The sequence below is a fragment of the Dasypus novemcinctus genome, chromosome 8 (assembly GCF_030445035.2).
Source record: "Dasypus novemcinctus isolate mDasNov1 chromosome 8, mDasNov1.1.hap2, whole genome shotgun sequence".
NCBI classification, from domain to species: Eukaryota; Metazoa; Chordata; class Mammalia; order Cingulata; family Dasypodidae; genus Dasypus; species Dasypus novemcinctus.
The window spans coordinates 41,534,925-41,560,140 of record NC_080680.1 but is presented as its reverse complement, the minus strand read 5'-3'; the positions used below and the strand labels follow the sequence as shown (position 1 = coordinate 41,560,140).

The 25,216-nt window shown below is 44.6% G+C and overlaps 1 protein-coding gene and 1 long non-coding RNA gene across 2 annotated transcripts in view; one reads left to right on the top strand and one right to left on the bottom strand.

Annotated features, from left to right (window-relative positions):
• Positions 1–688: 688 nt before the first annotated feature.
• LOC111764365 (uncharacterized) lies at positions 689–25,021 on the bottom strand. The gene is made up of 2 exons (XR_002796992.1): positions 24,935–25,021; positions 689–2,908 (listed from the first exon to the last, which is right to left on the bottom strand). It is a non-coding gene; the product is annotated as an uncharacterized lncRNA (long non-coding RNA).
• PGM5 (phosphoglucomutase 5) overlaps positions 24,347–25,216 on the top strand; it is a 197,211-nt gene continuing 196,341 nt past the window's right edge. The window contains exon 1 of the mRNA XM_004459397.5: positions 24,347–24,692. Within this exon, the coding sequence (XP_004459454.1) occupies positions 24,432–24,692 (261 nt within the window). The 5' untranslated portion in view covers positions 24,347–24,431. The remainder of the gene's footprint in view (positions 24,693–25,216) is intronic.

Genomic DNA, 25,216 nt, shown 5'->3' with positions numbered 1-25,216 from the left:
TTGTGATCACTTCTAATGATAGGCCGAGATTGCAGGACATGAAAAAGGAGCTGGATTTTTGTGCCTGTGCTCATTTCTTGAACTAGCACAACTTCCTTTGTGTAGTATGATGCCAGGGTGCCTTGTCAGAGCCCATGAGGGCTGATCTTGATGAGCCTGGAAATAGACACTAGCTCACTCCAAAGAAGGATTTCCCAAGATTCCTAACTAAGGCTGCAGGAGTGAAGCATAATTCAATGACATCTTGTGGTCTTGTGCCTCTGCCCTTTGAGCATGAGTGGGACTTGCCGGCTGGCCACTTCCCTTCTTATTTAAGATGTTAGAAACAAATTACTTAGTGTCCTCTGGGCTTCACGGTATTCACCCATCAAATCACAGGATCAGGTAGTCACTAAACTCCCTTCGGGGATAACATCTTGATTTCTATGATTCTAAATTTGAGAAGGGCTATTGAGGGCGGGGAGTGTGGAAGGCTTATTAAAAGTGTAGACATGGAATTTTAAGAATTGCTTTACATATAATAATATCTGCCTAATCAGAGTTTTATGACTTTACCTGCTTATACCAGGTAGAGAAATAAAAACAAAATAACCTTATAATAATGCTAATTCCTCTCTTTGAATTAGGAAGTTAAAGATGTTGCAAATGTGTCCTCAATTGGGGCTCCCCAGGCAAAGTGAACACTGGAGTCAATGATGAATTTAATTTAAACAAGGTGACCTATAAAAAGGGTTATTTAGCATTCCCTATCTTTCACCAACAGGTGTATGCAAACAGACAAACAAATAAACAAGAAACTCTCTATTATTGATTGTGGTTTTGGGGAATTGAAGTGCTGCAATAATTGCTTAAATGTCACCACTGGGTGCCTTCTCCAGGCATGCCTTCCTAGCCTGTGACTTGCCATCTGAAGAGAGAGCTAAGATTTATCTTTAACGAAGAAGGAGCCAAAGGGAGGATGAAGGTCTGATGGCATTACTCTCTGCTGTTCATGGAAAAAGGGACTGAGGCGGTCTATGTTTAATTCCTAAGGAGCAAGTCTTCGTGCTATATTTCTTTTTGAGCTGGAAACCATGAAAGCAAGCTAGTTTGAAGTTGGAAAAGACAGTCCCTAAAGTCTGGATTTGTTTGATTTTTTGGTAGGGGAGCCTTGATTACAAGAGAAATGCCTTATTTATATACACAAGACATAATGCAGGATCCTGTCAACTCTCTAGGCCCCCAGGAGTCTCTGATGAAAATCACTTGCCCCTGTTGGGAGCACTCCTTATTGTTCAGCAGAGCATGATGGTAACATTTCCTCCCCAGTCCTCGCTGGCATCTGTCAAGTGATGACAAACTAATTGCACTGACTTCCCATCCCGGTCACAATCTTCCTGCAGAGCCCGGGCGAGGTGGGGAAGCCCGGGGAGCAGGTCTCCAGCCTGCCGCCATTGCAGCCATGGTCCAGCCCTATTGTAATGATCGACTCTTGCTGTAAGTGGTGCTGTTTGACCATTTTCTTCGTGTGAATTTCTACGGGGTAACTTAAGGGCATTCAGAGGATGATCTGGTATCAAAAGGATTTTTCTTTTTGATTAGTAGAATGAAGGTCCTTCTCATGAGATTCTCCTGCTGAGATGCACGGCAGCAGCTCTGTCTCCTAGTTTGCCATCCGGAGATTTCCCTCAGCTGGTGAAAAATGAAAGCGTGCAGATAATGCGGTGGTCACTGTTGGGTGACGTCTGTCTGCTCAAACCTAAATGAGAAGCTGGTGGGTTTGAGGATGCTCAGCAGCTGGGGCTGGTGGTGGCATAAGTGGAGAGCATGTGGGGCCAGTGGGGATGAGGGAGTACAAACTATGGAACTTGAGTTGATCATTTATGTACAAAAGAAGTCAGAAGGCTGTACCCAGAAGAAAGCAGGGAAAAAGGAAAAAGGAACGTTTGCCTTGATGAATAGCCAGAAGGAACCATTATGTGTTGATCACTTGTATGAAAGTCAGATGTTTCTGTAAGTCTATAGATGTGTGTATGTGTGTATTTTATAATCAGCAAGGGGACTTATTTCCTTTTCTCTCATGGGCCCCTTCCCCAAGTCATTGTCATCTGGGAGGACTTTCTACTTTCTCTCTCATCCCAGAACACCAAAGAGCAGCTGAGCCTTGTAACCCTGGCTCCAGGGAGGTTACACAGTGAAAACAGGTTAGAGGAAGTGCCGCATTTTCAAATGGTGACACCTTGTATGCCGCAGTGCTTTGTATCATAAGAATAAGAAACATGCGGTTTGCTATTATTACTTTTCATGGAGGAGTGAGTTTAGTGGCTGATATAATTGATAAACTTATCTGATCTCAGTGGTTCTATGGCACTGGTAAGATTAGGACACTGGGCTGGCACCCGCTGCATAGTGTGTTTGGATCATTTTTCCAGAATGAAAATATAATAGCTTTGGTCTGAGGCAATTTGGCAAAGGCGGCACAGGGTACTTGGTTTCCTCCTGTCACATTTTTGGTGAGGTGAATTAGACTTTTAAATCAGGAAATTCAGCAAGATGAGTTAGATCTTCACATAAAAGAAGTGGAGGAGTTCCAGCTGGTTGGGGGGATGATGTGGAAATGCCTCACTAAATCACAGTCTGGTGGATTGTTGCTCCTCGCAGGATCCATTTCTCTGCAAGTGATCTGCAGGCTGCATTTAGAGTAAAGTGAGTGGGCGGCATAAATGCAATCTTGCTTGTGGAAAGACCTGGTGGTTCAGATGTTTGTCATTAGGCACTGGGTGTGGACTTCTTCAAGTTAAACTAAAGCAGCAATTCTAGTAGGAAGAGCCTCCCAGATCCACCTCTTATATTTCTGGACACTCTTCCTTGGAGGGCCAAATTTTAGCAGAAAGAACTGGTGAGGGGTAAACTTTGTGCAACTGAAACCCTGTGGGAGAAGTCAGAAAGATGGAGAAGGAGGTAGTTATATTACGTACTTCAGCACTTTATTTAGAGGCTGTTGATTTTAGAACAAGCCAAGACAAATAAAACACTCACTTTGAATGAAAAAAATGTCTTCCCTTGCAGTTATAGATGGCTAAGTTATAATACATATACAACAATATGTTTTCCTAAATGATGTATAGTTTTTCTGGTTGTGCAAGCCATGTCCAAGCTATGAGGCAAATATTTGGCTCAGGAACAAATATTTTATACTGTATTGAGCCAAGCACCAGCCTTTTCTAAGGTAAGGCCTCAGATAGGCCTTTCTCTCCATCTTTTTTTTTTTAATTTTCATTAGAGAACAATGCATAAAATACAGGATTCTCGTATACCACCATACTCTTTCCCTCCATCTTGTCATTTTATTGTTGGATATTAACTGCCTGTTGGCTCTCCAGATTGGTTCCTATGGAACTTGAATGAAACTCTTAACATTTTTTTCAGACATAAACACAATTTTTTTTAAAGATTTATTTTTTTATTTCTCTCCTCTTCCCCTCCCCTCCACACCAGTTGTCTGTTCTCTGTGTCTATTTGCTGTGACTTCTTTGTCCGCTTCTGTTGTTGTCAGCGGCATGGGAATCTGTGTTTCTTTTTGTTGCGTCATCTTGTTGTGTCAGCTCTCCATGTGTGCGGGGCCATTCCTAGGCAGGCTGAAGTTTCCTCTGCGCTGGGAGGCTCTCCCCACAGGGCACACTACCTGAGCGTGGGGCTCCCCTACGCAGGGGGCACCCCTGCGTGGCATGGCACTCCCTGCGCGCATCAGCACTGCGTGTGGGCCAGCTCCACACGGGTCAAGGAAGCCCGGGGTTTGAACCGTGGACCTCCCATATGGTAGACAGACGCCCTAACCACTGGGCCAAGTCCGCTTCCCCATAAGCACAATTTGGTTCATTGTTACTGAGTCCACATACAGGTTTTCTTGTCTCTCAATACCTCTAGTCTGGCGGACTTTTCATGTCAGACAGTTGGATTCTGTTGTATAAAAAGCTTTTAGGTATTTGACAGTTGCAGGGCCTCTTCAGGACTAGAGATATAAAGTGGGCAGGTATTAAAGCAGGTGATCCTGGCTTACTCAGAATCCTCCCATGCCTGTGTGGGAAAACTAACTACCCACACGCTGCCTGGTAATATGTATCCTTGATCATAAAAAGAGTCAGATGAGAGTGTTTGATGAAGGAGCCAAATTGATAATCATTATCATATTAAAAAACAACTTAGATTGGCTGAGCTTTTTTGATAGTAGGTCAGAGGCCAAACCTAGGAAAACAAAGTTAGGGCAAGTTCAAGGGCAAATCAACTGAAGCAGACATCCTTCCCTGGGTCAACCACCTATCAGGAATGCAAAGTGATGTAGGGACAAACCCAGTGTGTGCCCATCCCACAATATTGGGGAGGAAAACTGAGGTGGGTACTTCAAGGGGCCACAATCATAAGTCAGCAGAGAGAATTTGGGGAAGAGAGGGAAGTCTTTATTTGTAATGTCTTCTGAAAAGGAACAAAGGGAAGTGTTTTCATTTGGGAATTCATTCCTGGCATTTTTTGGGAAAATTTATATGATTTTCCAAATTCTGAATTCTGAGGAGGATCAGTAGAGAAATCAGGAAAATGGGAAGGTATTTTATAACTCACCTGTAAGAATTAAACCTTAACAGTCAACATAGGGATGTTATTGGTTTGAAGCAATCCACATTTGCAAGTGGAAAGTAAGAGCAGGAAATGCTGACATACAGATCAAAGGTCAAGGTCGATACTTCTGGGAACTGGGACAGGAGTATGTAGGAGAGAAGTATCAGTTGGTGTTGCTTGTATCTGTTGCTCTACATGAGTCTTGGTGGCCCTGTCTGCTGCTAACTGTGAGTCATTCTTGCAAATATAGGTATAGTATGCTTTTTACAAATCCAGTGAATGGTGTTCTAAGAAAAAAACAAGTTTCAGAAATGAAATAAGCCCTTAAATTGGCAATTTTAAATTTTGCTTCTGGGAATTGCTGTTAGTCTTGCCAGGAGATCTGAATATTACATTATTTGAATCCCGTTGGAGAGAAAATTGATGACTTGTGAGTTTAAATATTTCATTTAAAGAATAACTTTGAAATATTAAATATTTATGGTATTAGCTTGCAATTATAAATGATTTTTATTTGGCATTTATTTTGTATCAAAATAAACCATTCCTTTTTATTGCTTTCTATTATATCTGTGTCAGAGATCATTTTTACATGTAATTAGATTTTATAATCTTTTCACAATATATTGTGATAGGAGCTTGCAGAAGAAAGAATCTGTGAACCTGAAGACAAGACACTTCAAATCAGTCAGGCTGAGAAGCAGAAAAAAAAAATAAAGAATTATAAAGCAGAAATATCTTAAGACACTGTGACATTCTGAAGCTTTTTGTTGATCCCAGAGAAGATCATGTTCTTGGAGCTAATCTATTCCTGTGGGCTTGAGACCCTTTGATTTGACTGGATTCAGTTGGGGGCCCTTTGATTGGATTGCTTCAGTGAGGCATGACTCAGGGTGGTCTTGGTCCTCTTGCTGGAGTCCTTTATAGACAGAGGACTGAAAGCAGACACACAGACAATGAAGCAGAGAAAGAGAAACCATAAGAGGCTGAGAGAGAGGTCTCAGAATCTAGAGGTTAGAATCAGCAGAGCACAGAGACATGGAAAGAGGCCCCCAAGAGGATGAGAGATGAGTCATATGCCTGGTCACCCACAGCTGAGCTTGGGGAGAAAGTAAGCCTAGAGTAGAAGGCAGAGACCCATACCAAAGCCACTTTTGTGTCTTGTCACATGGCAGGAGTCCAGGATTGACAGCAACCAACCTTCAGTGAGATCCAGTGATACCTTAATTTGGACATATTTATAGGCTCAAAACTGTAAGCTTTTAACCTAGTAAATTCCCAATGTAAAAGTCAACCCATTTCTGGTATATTGCTCCCAGCAGGTTTTAGCATATTGAAACAGAAATCTCTGGGACACCATCAAGCATACCAATATATACATCATGGGAATGTAAAAAGGAGAAGAAAGAGAGAAAGGGGCAGAAGGAATATTCAAAGAAATAATGATAGAGAACTTTTCAAACTTAGCAAAAGACATGAATAAAGAAATAAAGATCTGTAGTAAAGATAACATTTGAGTAATTATAAAAGCCAGTATTATAGTATTAGTATGTAACTCCACTTCTTACTTCATGCAGATGCTAAAATGCAAGTGGATAGAAAGTAATGAAGAAGCAGATGTAGTTCATTGGTTGTGTTCCTGCCTCCCATATACAAGGTCCCAGGATCAATCCCCAGTACCTCCTAAAAAAGAGAAGTAATGCTAAATCTGTGTATTTGGATATACAATGTACAAAGATATAAGTGGTAATAAGTACAAAAAAAACAGGTGGGGTGGTCTAAGGGGTAGAGGAAAAGTATATGTGTATGCTATTAAAGTTAAGTTGGTATCAAATAAATATGATTGCTATATATGTAGGATATTACATTTTAATTGCATGGTAACCACAAGATATCTAGATGAAAAACAGATCCAGGTAGAAAAGAGAAGGCACTCAATATGGTACAACACACACAAAAATCAAGTAAATAAGAAAGTAGGCATTAATGGAAGAACTGAGGGACAAAAAAGATATAAGATATCCAAAGACTAAATAGCAAAATTGCAGAAGAAAGTCCTACATTATCAGTAGTGACTGTAAGTGTACATGGATTAAACTCTCCAGTCAAAAGGCAGATATTCACAGAATGGATAAAAAAGCATAACCCAACTATACACTGTTTGCAAGAGACCCACCTTAAATTAAAAGATAAAAGTAGATGGAGGGTAAAAGGATGAAAAAAATATACCATACAAATAGTAACCAAAGGAAATCTGGGGTAGCTATACCGATGTCGGATACAGTAGACCCTAAGTAAAAAACATTATGAGGAACAGTGCTGTTTCAACAAGAAGATGTAACAATTGTAAATATATGTGCACCTAAGCATAGACCCCCAAAATATATGAAGCAAATACTGACAGATTTGAAGGGAGAAATTGATAGTTCTACCTATCAATGATCAATAGCAGGAGACTTTAATACCCCACTTTCAGTAATGCATCTAGTCAGAAGATTGGTTAATAAGGAGATACGAGTCCTGAACAATGCTCTAAACCAAATAGACCTAACAGACATATATAGAACACTTTGTCCAACAAAAATAGAATACACATTCTTCTTTTTTAAAAAATGAATTCCTCTTTTTTGTTAAGAATTTTTATTTATTTTTTCCCTTCCCCCCTCCCCCACCCTGCTGTTTTTGCTGTCTGTGTCCATTCACTGTGTGATCTATTTCTCTTTTTGTCTTCTCTTCTCATCTTTCTCCTCTAGGATTCATGGGGATTTGATCCTAGGGACCTCTGATGGGGAGAGAGGTTCCTTATCAATTGCACCACCCCAGTTCCTGCTCTCTGCTGTGCTTCACCTTGACTCTCCCTTTCATCGCTCTTGTTGCATCATCTTACCGCATGACTCTCTTGTGTGGGCACTGGCTCTCCACGCAGGCACTCGGCTTGCTGTGCGTGCAGTTGGCTCGCTGCATGGGCACTGGCTTACTGTGCAGGCACTGGCTTACCATGCAGGCACTCACACAGGCACTTGGCTCACCATGTTGTCACTGGCTTGTTGTGTGGGCACTGGCTCACCATGCGGGCAGCCATGTGGACACTTGATTCATCATGTGGGCACTTGTGTGGGCACTTGGCTTGCCACATGGGCACTCATGTGGACACTCAGTCACTACATGGGCATTTAGCTCCCTGCATGCACACCCACATGGGCACTCAGCTCTCTGCATGGGCACTTGGCTCACCATATGGGCATTTGGCTCACTGTGCAGGCACTCAGGTCACCATAAGGGCACTGGCTTGCTGTGCAGGCACACTTTCTCTTTTTCTTTTTCACCAGGAGGTCCCAGGGATTGAACCCAAGTCCTCCCATATGGTAGGTGGAGGCCTTATCACTTGAGTCACATCCATTTCCCTACGCATTCTTCTAAAGTGCACATGGATCATTCTCCAAGATAGGCTGTATGTTAGGTCACAAAACAAGTCTCAATAAATTAAAAAATATTGAAATCATACAATGTATATTCTCTGATGTGACAGTTTAAAGTTATTTTATGAATCCCCAAAAGAAAAAGCTTATGTTCTTAAATCTATTCCTGTGGATGTGGTATCCTTTGATTGCATTAAATTCAGGGACCTTTGATTAGATTAGTTGATAAGATTGCTTGAGGGCTTTTGATTGGCTACATCAGTGAAATGCGACTCAGATTGAGTCTCCACCCTCTTGCTGGGTCTAATATAAATGGAGACATAGAGAGACACACACAGAGAAAAAGGAATATGACATATTTGATTCTGCAATGTGAGAGAAAGGACTTCAGTTTTGGTCATAGCTAAGCTGCAGAGAGAAGGCCCTGAGAGGCTCAAAGAGCTGAGGTCCAGGGAAAGATGAGCCATATGCCTGATAACTTGCAGCTGAATTCAGAAAGAAAGCAGAGCAGTCAAGACTGATAGAGGAGGTCTGGAAAGAGACTAGCCCTAAACCTAGTTGCTAACAGCTGAGCTCTGGGAAATGGTGAGAAAGCACCTCTGAGGTTGTCTTGATTTGGACCTTTTTTCTCAGCCACAAAACTGTAAGCTAATAAATTCCCAGTTAAAGCCAATCCACTCTATTGTATCTGCTTTCAGCAGCTTAGAAAACTAAAACATGAATATAGATGCAAAAATCCTCCACAAAAACTAGCATACTAGCTAATCAAATCCAATATCATATTAAAAGAATTATATGCCATGATCAGGTGGTATTTATACCTGGTATGCAAGGTTGGTTCAACATAAGGAAATCAATTTTCTATTTTTTTTTTTTAAAGATTTATTTATTTATTTAATTTCCCCCCCTCCCCTGGTTGTCTGTTCTTGGTGTCTTTTTGCTGCGTCTTGTTTCTTTGTCCGCTTCTGTTGTTGTCAGCGGCACGGGAAGTGTGGGCGGCGCCATTCCTGGGCAGGCTGCTCTTTCTTTTCACGCTGGGCGGCTTTCCTCACGGGCGCACTCCTTGCGCGTGGGGCTCCCCCACGCGGGGGACACCCTTGCGTGGCACGGCACTCCTTGCACGCATCAGCACTGCGCATGGCCAGCTCCACACAGGTCAAGGAGGCCCGGGGTTTGAACCGCGGACCTCCCATATGGTAGACGGATGCCCTAACCACTGGGCCAAAGTCCGTTTCCCTCAATTTTCTTAATACACTACATTAATGCAATGAAGGGAAAAAAAAATATGATCATCTCAATTGAAGCAGAAAAGGCATTTGACAAAATCCAGCACCTTTTCTTAATAAGAACACTTAAAACACTAGGAGCAGAAGGAAACTTCCTCAGCATGATAAAGGGTATATATGAAAATCCCACAGCTAACATCCTACTTAATGATGAAAGACTGAAAAAATTTCCCCTAAGATCAGGAACAAGACAAGAATGTCCATTGTCACCATTGTTATTCAACACTGTACTGGAAGTTCTTGCCAGAGCAATTAAGGAAGAAAAAGTAATAAAAGACATCCAGATTGGAAAGGAAGAAGTAAAACTTTCCCTGTTTGCACCCTGAAAAATCTACAACAAAGCTCCTGGAGCTAATAAATGAAGTTAGCAAAGTAGTGGAATATAAGATCAACACCCCAAAATTAGTAGTGTTTCTATCCACAAGTGATGAACAACCAGAAGAGGAAATCAATAAAAAGATTTCATAAAGTATAATACCATCTAAAATAATCAAATATATAGGAATAAATCTAACTAAGGAGGTAAAGCACTTGTACACACAAAATATTGCTAAAAAAATCAAAGAAGACTAAAATAAATGGAAAGACATTCCATGTTCATGGATTGGATGACTAAATATCATTAAGATGTCAGTTCTGCCCACAACAATTTATAGATTCAATGAAATCCCAACCTAAACTCCAACGATCTTCCTTGTAGAAATGCAAAAGCCAATCATCAAATTTATACAGAAAGATAAGGGGCCCCAAATGGCTAAAGCTGTTTTGAAAAAGAAGAATGAAGTTGGAAGACTGAAACAGCCTGATGTTAAAGCTTATTACAAAACCACAATAATCAAATCAACATGGTACTGGCACAAGGACAGATATATAGAGCAATGGAATTGCACTGAGAGCTTAGGAATCAACCCTCACATTTATGGCCAACTGATTTTTTTAAAAAAATGATTGAAATTTATCACTCATACATGAACCTACATAAACAATAAGTGTATAGTAAAAGTTGTGAACTTAAAAAACAAACATACATAACATCATACAGGGGTCCCATACCATGAACCTTGCATTGTTGTGAAACATTTGTTACAAATTATGAAAGAATATCATCAAAATATTACTACTAACTATAATCTGTATCTTACATTTGGTGTATTTCCCACCAACCCACCCTATTATCATTTTAAAAATGTATTTTTATTACAGAAGTTGTGAACTTACAAAACAATCATGCACATGTGTAGAATTCCCATATAATACCTCTACAACAACACACTGTGGTGGAACACTTTTTATATATTATGAGATCCTCAGACTATTACCACCAACCACAGTCCATAATATACATTTGGCACACTTTTTCCATTTCCCCTTCCCCCATTATCAACACAGGATATCTTTGGCATTGATGCAAGTATATTACAGTGAGGCAAGTATATTACAGTATTAACCACAGTCCATAGGTCACACCAATTGTATTTTCCCCATGCTTCTCCACACTCTCACCACCCTGCAATAGTGATATACATTTGCTCTAGCTCACAGAAGGACACTCTTGCATCTGTACCATGACCCACAATTATCATTCATCTCTGGGTTCACTGTGTTATTCAGTCCCTAGATTATTCTTTCAACTGAAATTTACATTCCTAGAATACTCTTTTCAGCCACAATCCCATTTATAAACCAGCTGCTAGTCACTATAATGTGTTACCATCAACTCTATCCATTTCCACACATTTATAGTCAAGTTAATTAAAACTTCTATATACATTAAACATCAGTACCCCTTCTCAGTCCTCCTCTTATTTCCTGATAACCTATACTGTAAGTTTTAATTCCATGCATTTATTCTTCATATTTAGTTCATATTAATGAGACCATGCAATATTTGTGTCTGGCTCATTTCACTTAACAGAAAGTCTTCAAGATTCATCCATGTTATGCTATGCATCCCAATTTCATTTTTTCTTACTGCCACATAGTATTCTACTATATGCGTATACCACATTTTGTTTATCCATTCAGTGGTTGAGGAACACTTGGGTTGTTTCCATCTTTTGACAATTGTGAATAATGCTGCTATGAATATTGGCGTGCAGATGTGTGTTTGTGGCATAGTTTTCAGTTCTTCTGGATATAATCCTGATAGAGGAATTTCTGGATCATATAGCAGTTCTATATTTAGCTTCCTGTGGAATTGCCAAGCTATCTTCCACAGAGGCTGCACCATTTTACAATCTCACCAACAATGAAGGAGTGTTCCTATTTCTCCACATCCTCTCTGGCACTTATATTCTGTTTTTTAAAAATAATGGCCATTCTCTGCGGTGTGAGATGATATCTCATTGGCATTTTGATATACATTTCCCTAATAGCTAGTGATATTGAACATTTTTTTCATGTGCTTTTTGGTATGGCCAACTGATTTTTGACAAAGGGGCAAAGATCACTCAATTTGGAAAGAATAGGTTCTTCAACAAACTATTGTTTGTTGAAACTGGGAAAATTGGATCTCCATTTGCAAAAAAAAAAAAGGGACACCCCCTTATTTCACATCATATAAATCAACTCAAAATGAAGCTAAGATCTAAATATAAGAGCCAGAATTACCAAACTCCCAGAAGATAACATAGGGAAACATCTTCAGCACCTTGTATGAGGCAATGGTTTCTTAGTCTTTGCATACAAAGCAAAAGCAACAAAATTTAAAATTTTTGTGCCTCAAAGGACTTTATCATGAAAGTAAAATGACAGCCTACACAATAGGAGAAAATATTTGGAAACAACTCTGGTAGTTTGAGGCTTTTGTGGACCCCAGAAATGATCACTTCCTTAGAGCTAATCCATTCCTGTGGGTGTGAATCTATCCTAGGTGAGACCTTTTGATTAGATGACTTCAGTTTAGGACCTCTGATAGATTACTTCAGTAAGGTGTGGCCCAGGGTGGGTCTTGATTCTCTTACTGGAGTCCTTTATAAATGGCAAGAATAGGGAGAGAGAGATGGAGAGAAAACACAGGAGTTCAGAAAGGAACCCACAGAAGCTGGGAGTGAAATCCATAAGAGCAAGAAGCTGAAATCAATGGAATCCTGGGAGAGAAAGCCACAGACGGAGCAGTCAGAAACTGATAGCAATGAACCTGGCGGAGAAGGCAGAGACCAGTAAATGCCTCCATGTACCTTATTGCCAGCAGTCAGTCTGTGGGGAAAGAGAGTGGACTGATGATGCCTTGATTTGGGCAGCCTCAGAACTCTAAGATTCCAAGCCAATAAACCTTCACTATGAAAGCCAACCCTTTTCTCATATATTGCTTCTGGCAGCTTTTAGAAAAGTAAAACAACCACATATCTGATAGTATATGAAGAATATATAAAGAAATCCTTCAACTTAACAATAAAAAGACAAAAATTCAATTTAAAAATCCAATTAAAAAGACTTGAATAGGGGAAGTGGATCTGGCTCAAGCAACTGGGCTCCCATCTACCAAATGGGAGGTCCAGTGTTTGATTTCTGGGGCCTCCTGGTGAATGCAAGCTTGCCCGCATGGTGAGCTGGCCCAGGTGGAGAGCTGGCCCAAGTGGAGAGCTGGCTCACGTGGAGTGCTGACCTGCACAGCGTGCTGGCCTGCACGGGAATGCTGGCCCATGCAGGACTGCTGGTGCACGTGGAAAACTGGTGCATCAAGATGACACAACAAAAAGAAACTCAGAGGAGAGACAGTAAGAGATGCAGCAGATCAGGGAGCTGAGGTAGCAGAAGAGATTGAGCACCTCTCTCCTACTCCGCAAGGTCCCAGGATCGGTTCCCGGTGCCACCTAAAGAGAAGACAAGCAGACACAGAAGAACATACAGTGAATGGACACAGAAAGCAGACAGCAAGTGCAAAAACAATGTGGGCAGGGGGGAATAAATAAATAAATAAATATTAAAAAATAATTTGAATAGACGTCTCTCCATAGAAGATATTCAAATGGCCAGAAAGCATATGAAAAGATGCTCAGCATCATTAGCCATCAGGGAAATGCAAATCAAAACCACAATGAGGCACCATTTCACACCCATTAAAATGGCTGCTATTAAACTCACACGCACACGAAACAGAAAACAGCAGAGGAATAAGGACACTCATTCATTGCTGGTGCAAAGTAAAATGGTGCAGCTTCTGTGAAAGACAGTTTGGCAGTTTCTCAGAAAGGTAAGTATATAACTACCCTTTGACCTGGGAATCCTACTGCTAGGTGTAGGACTGAAAGCAGAGACTTGAACACATATTTGCACACAGATGTTCATAGTGGCATTAATTGCAACTGCCAAGATGAAAACAATCCAAGTGTCTATCAATGAATGAATAGATAAACAAAATGTGGTATATAAATATGATGGAATATTATTCAGCCATAAAAAGGAATGAAATCCTGATACATGTGACAACATGGATGAACCTTGAAGACATCATGTTGAGTGAAATAAGCCAGACCCAAAAGAACAAATATTGTATGATCCCACTGATTTGAAATAATTAGAATAAGAAAATTTATATAGAGTCAGAATCTAGGATACAGGTTATTAAGGGATGGGGTGCAGGTAGTTAAGGCTTAAAATGTACAGAGTTCCTATTTGATGGAAATTTTTAGTAGTTGATGGTGGTGATGTAGCACAACATTGTGAACTGTAATTAATAGCACTGAAATTTATTAATATATCTGAATGTGATTAAAAGGGAGACATGTTAGGTTGCATATCTGGTAACAGAATAAAAAATTTAATAATATCCATGAAACTATACTACGCAATTAGCCCTAAGTTAAACCATGGGCTATGGTTAATAATACAATTATAAAAATGTACTATTATCAATTGTAACAAATGTTAAATAATGCAATGTGTTGTATACATTGTTTCTTTATTAGCATCTCTAATGTGCACATTCACTTACCTGTGCACTGGTGGGGAAAACTGGTCAGGGAGGGCATAGAGAATTGCTTGGGACATGGTTCCTGGTAGATTTGGGAAGCGCCGGGGCTGGACTGGGCTGGCAGAATATGAGCATGGCACCTGCTCCTAAAATTGCCTGGGACCCATTATTTTACTATCAGTAATGCAAATTCACCCAGACTTCACAGTGGAAAAAATCCATTTATGAGGCAGGAATAATGGCTTGTACAGTAAATATTTGTTATTCAGCTCCAGGATACAGATGGATACAAAATAGCTTTTAAAAACCTACTTTACATAGGAATGTTAAAATATTTATTCAGAGATTAGTCATATATTGGGGTCTCCTCCTAAAACCCAAACATAAAAACTACCAAAGAAAAATTACATATAGGCAAAGGTTACAAATAATTATGGAATATAATTTATGTTAAACATGGAAAATTCATTTCATTCTTCATAAAGATCTAAATTGTGTTCCCTCTGAAGCCTTTAGAAACAAAGTTCAGTTATTTTTTTAAAAAGGATAGAGATTACTTTTGATAAGTAAATTTCTGTCTTCTAAAACAAAAAAAAATTGGATAAGAATAATTCTGAAGTTTCTTATAATCTTTTTTTCTTTTTAAAGATTTATTTTATTTCTCCCTCCCCCCTCCCATTCTCCCATTGTCTGCTCTCTGTGTCCATTCACTGTGTATTCTTTTATATCTGCTTGTATTCTCATTAAGTGGCTCTGGGAACTGATCCTAGGACCTTTCCGAATAGGAGAGAGGTTATTTCTCTCTTGCGTCACCTCAACTCCCTGTTCTGCTACATCTTCTTATTTTCTCTCCTTTGTGTCTCTTGTTGCATCATCTTGCTGTGCCAGCTCTCTGAGTCGGCCGGCACTCCTGCATGGGGTGGCTTTCCCGCACCGGGTGGCATCCCCACGTAGGGCGGCACTCCTGCATGGGGCGGGATTCCATGTAGGCTGGCACTCCATGTGGGCCAGTTCGCCACGTGGGCCAGCCTGCCCTCACCAGAGGCCCTGGGCAACCCTGGACCTCCTGTATGGTAGACGGGAGCCCAATTTGTTGAGCCACATCCATTTCCCTCTTATAATCTATTACTGTATATTACTGATGTTTTTAGGTACTGTGGGGGGAAACCTGGAAATTCAGTTTTCATCCTTAGCAGATGAGAGGGCTATCATTTTTTTAGTAAAACTGAGTTAAATCGAAATATTTTGCTTTAAAAAAATGCATAGTTTTAATTAGTTAGTTAATTAACATGAATTATTTTTCAAAGTTAGGGCCAGGAAAGCAGAAGCCAGGAAACCACACCTACCTTATTTTTTCCCATCACCTTCTTGTGCTGGTCTTAGCAAATTTAGTAACAGCTTTAGTAAAAGCTTGAGTATTCTGTAGCTACCTCCAAAAACAAACTCCAGAAGAAATGGCTTTTTTTTTCAGGTTGTTGGGCTGCTGGCTCCTTTTGCACCGTTATTTACAAAGTATTAAATGGTCAGCAAAATAATTTTTTCATCCTTAACAACACTACTCACTAGTTTGCTTGTGATATTATGCTAGATATTGTGCCAAAAATAAACATAGTCCACGACTGTCCTCAAAGACAAAAGAATACTACCTGATAAAAATTATTTCTAATAAGTATGTATAGTATAGTATGTTATTATAATAACAATAATTCTTTTAGTAATAGTAATAAATAATCATAATAATTGCATCAAATATTTATTAAGCCCTTGTTAAGTGCCAGGCATTGTACTAAGCAATTTTCACCTAACAACTCTTTAAATACTTTCATCAACCCTATGAGATAGGTAGCATTATGCCCATTTTATAGATGCAAAAACTGAGGTTTAGAGAGGGTAGCAATTTGTCTAGGACCATACAAGCAGTTAATGGTAAAGGTGGAAAACACAGAGTTGAAGCCTGAGGTATAAGGACACAGAGACAAGTGTGCAGACATTTACCAGATACACGTTACCTGGCAGCTTCATGTTAGTTGGAAATTCATTTAGTGACACTACAGTGGAGGAATTAGAGAAGCAGGAAGTCTTTTGGAATCTGTTATTTTGTTTGTTGTGGAACAGAAGGCTTAGTTGAAGGTGGTATTTTAGGAATTGTTTGAAATATATAATTAACTGTCAACCCTCCTCCCCAGCCCCCAAACTATTAATAGAAGATTTGGGGGCAGATTAGAAGGAGAACTAGTCCTTCCTTAGTACCTGTGACATTTCCCTACTTGCTTCTCTGCCTCTTGTTCTATACTTTTGGTAATTTTTTTGCTCTTAGAGTCAGTGAGTCAACAGCATGTTTTTAGAGCTCCTTGATTTAATAATTGAGTATAGAACTCTGTGGGCCAAAGAAAGGTGTGCTTTAATGCCAGCCGGGGCGGGGGAGGGGGGGGTAGGGGTTGGGGGGAGTATGGAAGAAGAAAACATGTAAAATAAAATGCATATATATATATGATGCATTCATTTTAAGTCTCAAAATCACTCAGGTTTCTAAATGGAAGCCTGATACAAATTAAACTTTTCATAACCCATAGGGTAAAAAAGAATCACAGAATGATGTGGTTAGAAGGAACCTAGGCACCTCAAGTATTTTTTGGAATATTAATACCTTGATCCGTTAATAAGTATTTTGAAATAGGGCCCCTGGTCAAGTGAAAATTGTAAATGCTGAATTAAGTAAAATTAAATAGGTTTCTTAACTGTGGACTTCATAGAAACTTTGATATGCTAATGTGCTTTGTAAAGCTACAAGAGGAAAATAAAGTATACAGTGTTTCAACTTTTATTTTACCCCACATAACTCTTTTTGGGAAACACCAGTCCAGTTTAGCTTCACCTACATGAAGAAGGTGGCTGACACCTTTTTGAGAGCAAGGAAGTCCCAAGGGGAAGGAAGCCTATATCAGTTGCTCCTGTTTCAAGCCAAGAATTCTCAGCGAGATGCGGTCACCCCTCGGGCTGAAGTGTGGTTTGCTGGCCTGGAGGGGGAGCGGCCGCGGTAGGCCAAGCCGCTGCCCCCATAATAGGGTGGCTGGTCAAACTCACCGCCACCCCTGAAGGAAGCTCGGCATGGGCGCAGAGTGCCCTCGGGTCTCCCCTTCTCGGCAGCCATGCTTCTGCGGCCGCCCCTCCTCCCGGATGGCGCCACACGATGCCTTCTTTCTCCCTGCGCAGGCGCAGGGCAGAAAATTCCAGTCTGCCCTTTTCCCCTCCCCCGACAGCAGCAACAGCCAGGTGTGGGCGGAAAAATCCAGCCCGCCCTTTTCCCTTCCCCCGACAGCAGCAACAGCCAGGCGTGGGCGGGAAACTCAAGTCTGCCCTCCACCCCAGCAACAGCAGCCACCAATCCCTAAACCCTGCCCCTTCCCCCAGCAACAGCAACAGCCAATCCCTAACCACCACCCCTCCCCCATCCAGTACCGCCCACTGACCTTTCACCAGCAACCAATCAGAACAGGGCGTGGCTTCGACCAATCAGCCTTCCCCAGCCCCTATAAAACTGTTGCCTCTCCCTCAGTAAAGTGGACTTGCGTGTTTACCTTGTCTCCGCGGTAGTTCTTCTGCCGTGCGCCCTCCAGTCCTGAGAGCCCCCGACAAGGGCCTGGCCTCCCTTGTCCCCAGTTCGTCGCCTGCTTCTCCGGGCGACCCCTTCGTCGCCGGCTTCGCCGGGCGACCCCTTCAGCCGAACCGCGCAACCCCTTGTGAGACCGATCCCTCGTCTGCTGCCGGACCGATCCCTCGTCCCAGGTGGGACCGACCCCCCGTCCCAAGCGGGACCGACCCCTCGTCCGCAGCCAGACCCCACCTCTACCGACCGAGCAAGCCGCCGCAGTTGGCGCCCAACGTGGGGCAAAGCAACCCCACCACAGCACAACGTGGGGCAAGGCAACTCCACCACAGCCTCACTCCATAACCTGGCGCCCCCCCTCCTCTCTTCTCACCGTGGGACTTCTCTCGTGCAACATTGCTGCTACCTGAGCCTTGGCTACCTCATATGATCCACGGCGGTCTGGGAGAATCGCTGGATGGCTTTCTCCTTCCATGTCGGGGGCTTATACCGACCCGCTATGATTAAGAGGAGCCTTGGATTTCTCGGGAGCGCGCGCTTGCACGTCTGAAGTAATCCTACCACAGCCCTACCCCCTCCTCTCTTCTCACCTTGGGACTTCTCTCGTGCAACATTGCTGCTACCTGAGCCTTGGCTACCTCATATGATCCACGGCGGTCTGGGAGAATCGCTGGATGGCTTTCTCCTTCCATGTCGGGGGCTTATACCGACCCGCTATGATTAAGAGGAGCCTTGGATTTCTCGGGAGCACACGCTTGCATGTCTGAAGTAACCCTACCACAGCCCTACGCCCTCCTCTTTTCTCACCCCTATCTTTTCACTCTGCATTGCTGCTCCTGAACCTTGGTGACCTCATATGATCCACGGCGGTCTGGGAGAATCGCTGGATGGCTTTCTCCTTCCATGTCGGGGGCTTATACCGACCCGCTATGATTAAGAGGCGCCAATAAAACTCTCAGGAGCGCGTGCCTGAGCACCTCCACCCCTGCCTTCACCTCTGCCTCCTCCCCTTCACGCTTGCTCCCCTTTGCCTTGCTCCACTGCTCGTCGTCCCGCCCTCCCCTCGTCGGGGCCTTCTCTTGGCCCGCGACCACCGTCGGAGCCCCACTGGCTCCGACCCCTCGTCTCACCGCGCACCTCGGCTCCCATCGCCGCGCTCTCAAGGTAAGGGCCCCTTTTCTTATCGGCTCCAAAAGGCCATTAGCAATGGGTAACATCCTATCTGCTAAGCAAGCCCCACAAGTTCGGGCTCTCGCCGGTCTCCTAGACACTCACCGGTGTAAGATCTCTCTAAAACAGCCCCAAGTCTTCTGTAACCGCGGCCCCCCATGCCGCCATCGCTCTCAAGCAGCACCAGGCCCGCAAAACGGCCCGCAACCCGCTTTCCCCGGCCTGCGGCCTGCTTTCTAGCATCCAATAACGCTTCTGCTCTTGCCTCCCCATACTTCTGCGGAGCTTCCTCCTGTCTCGACCTCACTCCTCTTCTCAGCCATCCAAAGCGTCCTTTCTCGTCCCCCGCCCCCCTCCTTTTTTCGCTTGAACCCCTACTGCGTTGCAGATTGGGCCGCCCCATGTCGGCCCGCCCCATTAACATCGGCCTCTCTCGCGCCCGTGAAGACTTTGGCCTTCTTATTGTCCTCGCCTACGTCTCCACCACTCCCGACGCTGCCGCCACCACCGTCGCTGGTGCCCTGACGCGACTTGTCCTCACCGCTGCGATCCTCCAGACCATCACACAGTCTGCCTCTACCGCTCTTCGCCGCCAAGAAGAGATCAACTACCTGTAACGCGCTGTCATCCTGGACTTTTAACAAGCAGATGGACCTTATAGCCACCGAGATCAACAAGAATTGGACATTGGCCACCCTTGCTTGCAACGGCAAGATAATGCCCCCCAAATTGTACATTTATCCCCGGCATACTTGCCTCCCTCTTCAGCCCCGCTTCCCTCATTGCTTACTGCCTCTTGGGCCTCAGCTACTTGTTGCTGCTGCCATCCTGGTCCTTATTTGAAAAGAATGGGGAAATGCGGTCACCCCTCGGGCTGAAGTGTGGTTTGCTGGCCTGGAGGGGGAGCGGCCGCGGTAGGCCAAGCCGCTGCCCCCATAATAGGGTGGCTGGTCAAACTCACCGCCACCCCTGAAGGAAGCTCGGCATGGGCGCAGAGTGCCCTCGGGTCTCCCCTTCTCGGCAGCCATGCTTCTGCGGCCGCCCCTCCTCCCGGATGGCGCCACACGATGCCTTCTTTCTCCCTGCGCAGGCGCAGGGCAGAAAATTCCAGTCTGCCCTTTTCCCCTCCCCCGACAGCAGCAACAGCCAGGTGTGGGCGGAAAAATCCAGCCCGCCCTTTTCCCTTCCCCCGACAGCAGCAACAGCCAGGCGTGGGCGGGAAACTCAAGTCTGCCCTCCACCCCAGCAACAGCAGCCACCAATCCCTAAACCCTGCCCCTTCCCCCAGCAACAGCAACAGCCAATCCCTAACCACCACCCCTCCCCCATCCAGTACCGCCCACTGACCTTTCACCAGCAACCAATCAGAACAGGGCGTGGCTTCGACCAATCAGCCTTCCCCAGCCCCTATAAAACTGTTGCCTCTCCCTCAGTAAAGTGGACTTGCGTGTTTACCTTGTCTCCGCGGTAGTTCTTCTGCCGTGCGCCCTCCAGTCCTGAGAGCCCCCGACAAGGGCCTGGCCTCCCTTGTCCCCAGTTCGTCGCCTGCTTCTCCGGGCGACCCCTTCGTCGCCGGCTTCGCCGGGCGACCCCTTCAGCCGAACCGCGCAACCCCTTGTGAGACCGATCCCTCGTCTGCTGCCGGACCGATCCCTCGTCCCAGGTGGGACCGACCCCCCGTCCCAAGCGGGACCGACCCCTCGTCCGCAGCCAGACCCCACCTCTACCGACCGAGCAAGCCGCCGCAGCGAGATGCCTTTCCCTGAAGGCTCAGAGAAAGCCGAGGGACAACTCTAGGCAAACAGGGCTACCCTCTACTGTGACCCATGCTGCAGAGAAGCTCTAGGCTCAGCATAAAGGGGCGACTGGCCTTTTGGAATCTGGGAAATGGACTTATCACTGAGGACATACAAGAAAGGATTGCCAGCTGTGGGTACAAAGCTAGTCCTATGGTTTCTCTAAGCAAACTGGTCATGTGAGTATACATTGGGAAACACCAGATTAGACCAAGTTTTAAATTGACGTCTTTTTTTGCAGGCCTTCTCAGATCTTTTAATATGAAAATATGCATTATAAAGCTCTAAAAGTAGGGCAGATTGTGCAGGGCTTTTAAAAGTTACTTAGCCATGAAAGTCTTGCTTTGTGCAGCATTTGGGAAGCACTAGAGTTCTGAGGAAAACAGTTATGAAGTACTAATGTAGTCCGACCTGCTCATTTTACTAGTGAGCACCTATGGGTGGGGTGTTTCTTGGGCCTTCTCGGATTTCTTTCTCCATCATTGTGAGACAGTCATAGAAATTAACTTGATCAAATTTGGGGGCTGCTTTGAAGAGATTTCTTTAGATGTTAATTCCTTTCTATAGGTTTTAAGGGCTGTACTGAGTTTCTTTTTTCATTTTTTAAGAAGATTTATTTTATTTATTTCTCTCCCCTTCCCCCTGTTGTCTGCTCTCTGTGTCCATTCACTATGTGTTCTTCTGCATCTGCTTGCATTGTCCAGCAGCACTGGGAAACTGTCTCTCTCTTTTTTTTTTCTCACGTCATCGTGCTGTGTCAGCTCTCCATGTGCGCGGCACCACTCCCGGGTGGGCTGTGCTTTTTTTCACGCGGGGCATCTCTCCTTGCAGGGCGCACTCCTTGCGTGTGTAGCACCCCTTCCCGGGGTCGCCCCTGTGTGGCAGGGCACTCCTTGCACGCAGCAGCACTGCACATGGGGCAGTTCACCACATGGGTCAGGAGGCCCTGGGGATCGAACCCTGGACCCTCTGTATGGTAGACGGATGCTCTATCAGTTGAGCCATGTCTGCTTCCCTGTATTGAGTTTCTATTGTCAAGAACCATAGATTAATTCAACCAATTTTATTGAATATCACCTGCCCAAAGATCATTTGCATACAGAGGTGGCCTACAGAGATATAAGCTATGGTTTTTGTTATACAGGAGATTAATAATTATGGTAAATATGATATTAATGGCAATAATTTAGACAGCTAACCTTTATCGAATACCTTTCATCAGGCATTGTGCTAAATACTTTAATCCTCCCAGCAATTTATGAGGTGGAGATTGTAATAATCCTCATTTTACAATGGGGACACTGAGGCTAGGTGAAGTGAAGAAATTTTATCAGGGTCACAGGCAGCTGCATAAGAGAAGACATGCATAGAAAACTGCACCAGCGTGTGATGAATTCCTTATGAGTAGCCCAAAGTGCATTGTGAATTCAGAGAAAAGAAAAATGATTTTCAAAAGACTTGATCAGTGAAAATGTCAAGCGTGTGGTAGCAGATTACTATTGGTCACCCCTTACTTTGTAAGCATCCCTTACTTTGGTGTAACTGTTGTTCCCAACTCACCGTGGGATTCTGAGTGTGTGGCTGGGTACCGTGACTCAAGCTGGACCAATGAGCATATTGGGGGATTTTGGAAATAGTAACAAGGGAAATGACTTTCCTCTTGGGTAGTAAAACTGCAAAATCTAGTATGAGGAGTCAGTGCCTTCCCCCAGCCTTGTGGAAGACACCAGCTGTGGTAGGAGAGAACGATGGTGATGTGGAGGGTGATGTAAGAGAGACAGGGAGAGAAGGAGTCCCGGAGGCATTCTGGTCATATGTGGGGCAAAGGACTTACATGACCCAATCTTCTGGAAATGGTTCTATTGGATGCTAAGGTAACACTCCTTCAAACATAACAGTTATAGTTATGAGCTTTATGGGGAGATAGGCTCTTAGAAGCTGGGGAGAGAGTAAGAGCAAAAGAACACTCTTCCCTATTTAAGAGAAGGTCTAAAATCTGAGCACCATTCAGTGGTTTACCAATTACTCTTCAGTGATATGAATAAAATGTGTGCATACGCAGGGAAGATACACTGTAAGAGTTCAACTGACTGCATGTGCTGTATTGGCCACTTCCTTGTGGCACAGTAAGTCTCTGTCTTCTCATCTATAAAATGAGCATGGTATGAATGCCATTCCTGCTTCTTTTAATTGTTTTCTGCCTCCAAAGGGACAAGAGATGCAAAGCCTTTCATCAGCAAAACAATATACAAGTCTGAGTTATTACTCTATTATCTTACTATTATCAGACACTTTATAACCTTGCAGCAAGCCAAGTGTTGTCCCCGGAAAGTGGAACATATTTGGGGGAGGAGAAGCAGGAGATTTCAGGACAGTAGCCTTAGTGGGTACAAAAACACCTTGAGGGTGAAAGGAGAGAGAAACAAATACAAGAATAGTTTCTTCCCTCTTTAGGATTTATCTTTTAGTCCAATTTTCTCTTCACCCCTATTTTCTACGGGGGTATTTCAGATTTTAGAGGGATTTTTATGGAGAAAAGACAGAAAGTCTCTAGTCACTGCATAATGAGAAGATGCATTTAAAGATTCTTTTTTAATTGAGTTTGTTCATTCATTCTTGGTAGGACACTAAAAAGAGCATTATTCTCCTCCTATTGAAGATGATTAATTCCAGTAAGAGTTCAACGGTGTGGACAAGCTCAATGTGGGACAAAACCTGTTTTTAAGCAGGAGTTGGGCTGGGGGGGGGCGGTAAGAAAGCGAAGAAGAATAAAGAAATAAGCGTCAGTGTTGTTGCTGGTGCAACCACCACAACTAATAAACATGCAAAACAAAAAATAAACCAAAAAAACCCACAACAAACCTTCCACACTGAAAAGTGCTGCCTTCATAGAAGTCTGGGTAAGTGTGGATTGTGCTGGGTTGAAGGGCCTGACAGTGTGTGTGTGATTCTCTGCAACAAATGGTAGTGGTTGCACACACACGGCAGCCCCAGCCTCCAATTTCAGCGCTGGCAGAAGATAACAATTCTCAGCTCGCCTTTCCAGGGTTATTTTTGGCCGGGGCTGTTCACTGATGGCAAAAGGTTTCAGCCCCCTCCCAACTCCCTCCCTAAACTTGTTCAAAAGAGAATCCTGTGAGTGTAGACTGCCCACTCCCAGATAGAGAAGGGAAGAGAGGGCTGCGGGTGGGAGAGGAGAGGGGCCGGGGCTCTAACTCTCGCCAACGCCCAGGCTATTTTCCAGCGGAGGGTGTGCCTGGGGCGAAGAGGCCGCGCGGGAAGCCTTGGGCTAGGCGCAGAGGTGCCGCGGGGTCCGGGTAGCTGACGCTGGGACCCGGCTTTGGGACACCCCGAAAGTGAATCCAACTGGGGAAAAAGAACTGAAGGCATCTCGGGCTGGAGAGCCAGTTAGGCAGGAAAAAAAACTTTCTGGGAAGGCAGCGGCCAGACTCTGCTGGGGCCGAGAGAGAACGCGCGGAGAGCGAGGAACGCCGTGGGCCGCCGGAGGGCGCCGAGCGCGGCCGGCGCAGGGGGACCCGGGCGAGGCGGAGTCCGGGCGCGCCGCCAGGCTAGTGGGGGGCCCCCGGCGGGTGCAGAGTCCCTCTGGCTCCCGGAGAGCCGCGGCAGGACCGGCCAGGCGGCGCCATGGAGGGGAGCCCCATCCCGGTGCTGACGGTGGCCACCGCGCCCTACGAGGACCAGAGGCCGGCGGGCGGCGGGGGGCTGCGGCGGCCCACCGGCCTCTTCGAGGGCCAGCGCAACTACCTGCCCAACTTCATCCAGAGCGTGCTGTCGTCCATCGACCTGCGCGACCGCCAGGGCTGCACCATGGTGGTGGGCAGCGACGGCAGGTACTTCAGCAGGACAGCCACCGAGGTCGTGGTGCAGATGGCCGCGGCCAACGGGGTGAGTGACCCGGGGCCTCCGCGCTTCCCGCCGCGCCGCTGCCCACCCCCGTCCCATCCGAAAGTCTCCCGGGCTTCACCACTCTTCCAGCTCCCCTTGCTCCGGCGCCCCAGCACTGCCAATTCTGGGCAGCCTCCCTGGCGCACCCCCGGCGATATCAGCACCCACCACCCCGAAAATCCTGAGGGGTTCCCTGCCCTTCTCTCCCGGAACTCTTCCCCGAGCCTGCCCACGCCCCGCACCTGCGTGTTTTTCTTTATGAAGTTCTCTTCCTCATCCTTCCCTGCAGCTCCCGGGTTTAAAGATTTGTTTCAACTGCTTTCCCAGCCTCCCTCCCCATACAGATTTCTTTCGTAGGTTCCCAACACAGTTTTTTTTTTTCTGTTCCTTATTTTGCAATCATCTTCTTCTAAATCTTGGCTCTGCCAAATTTAGCAGTGGGTCGTTTCAGAACACACAGGCGCGCACACACATCCCAGTGTTGATCCCGGGCATATTTTGGCAAGAGTGGACCTTGAAGGTTT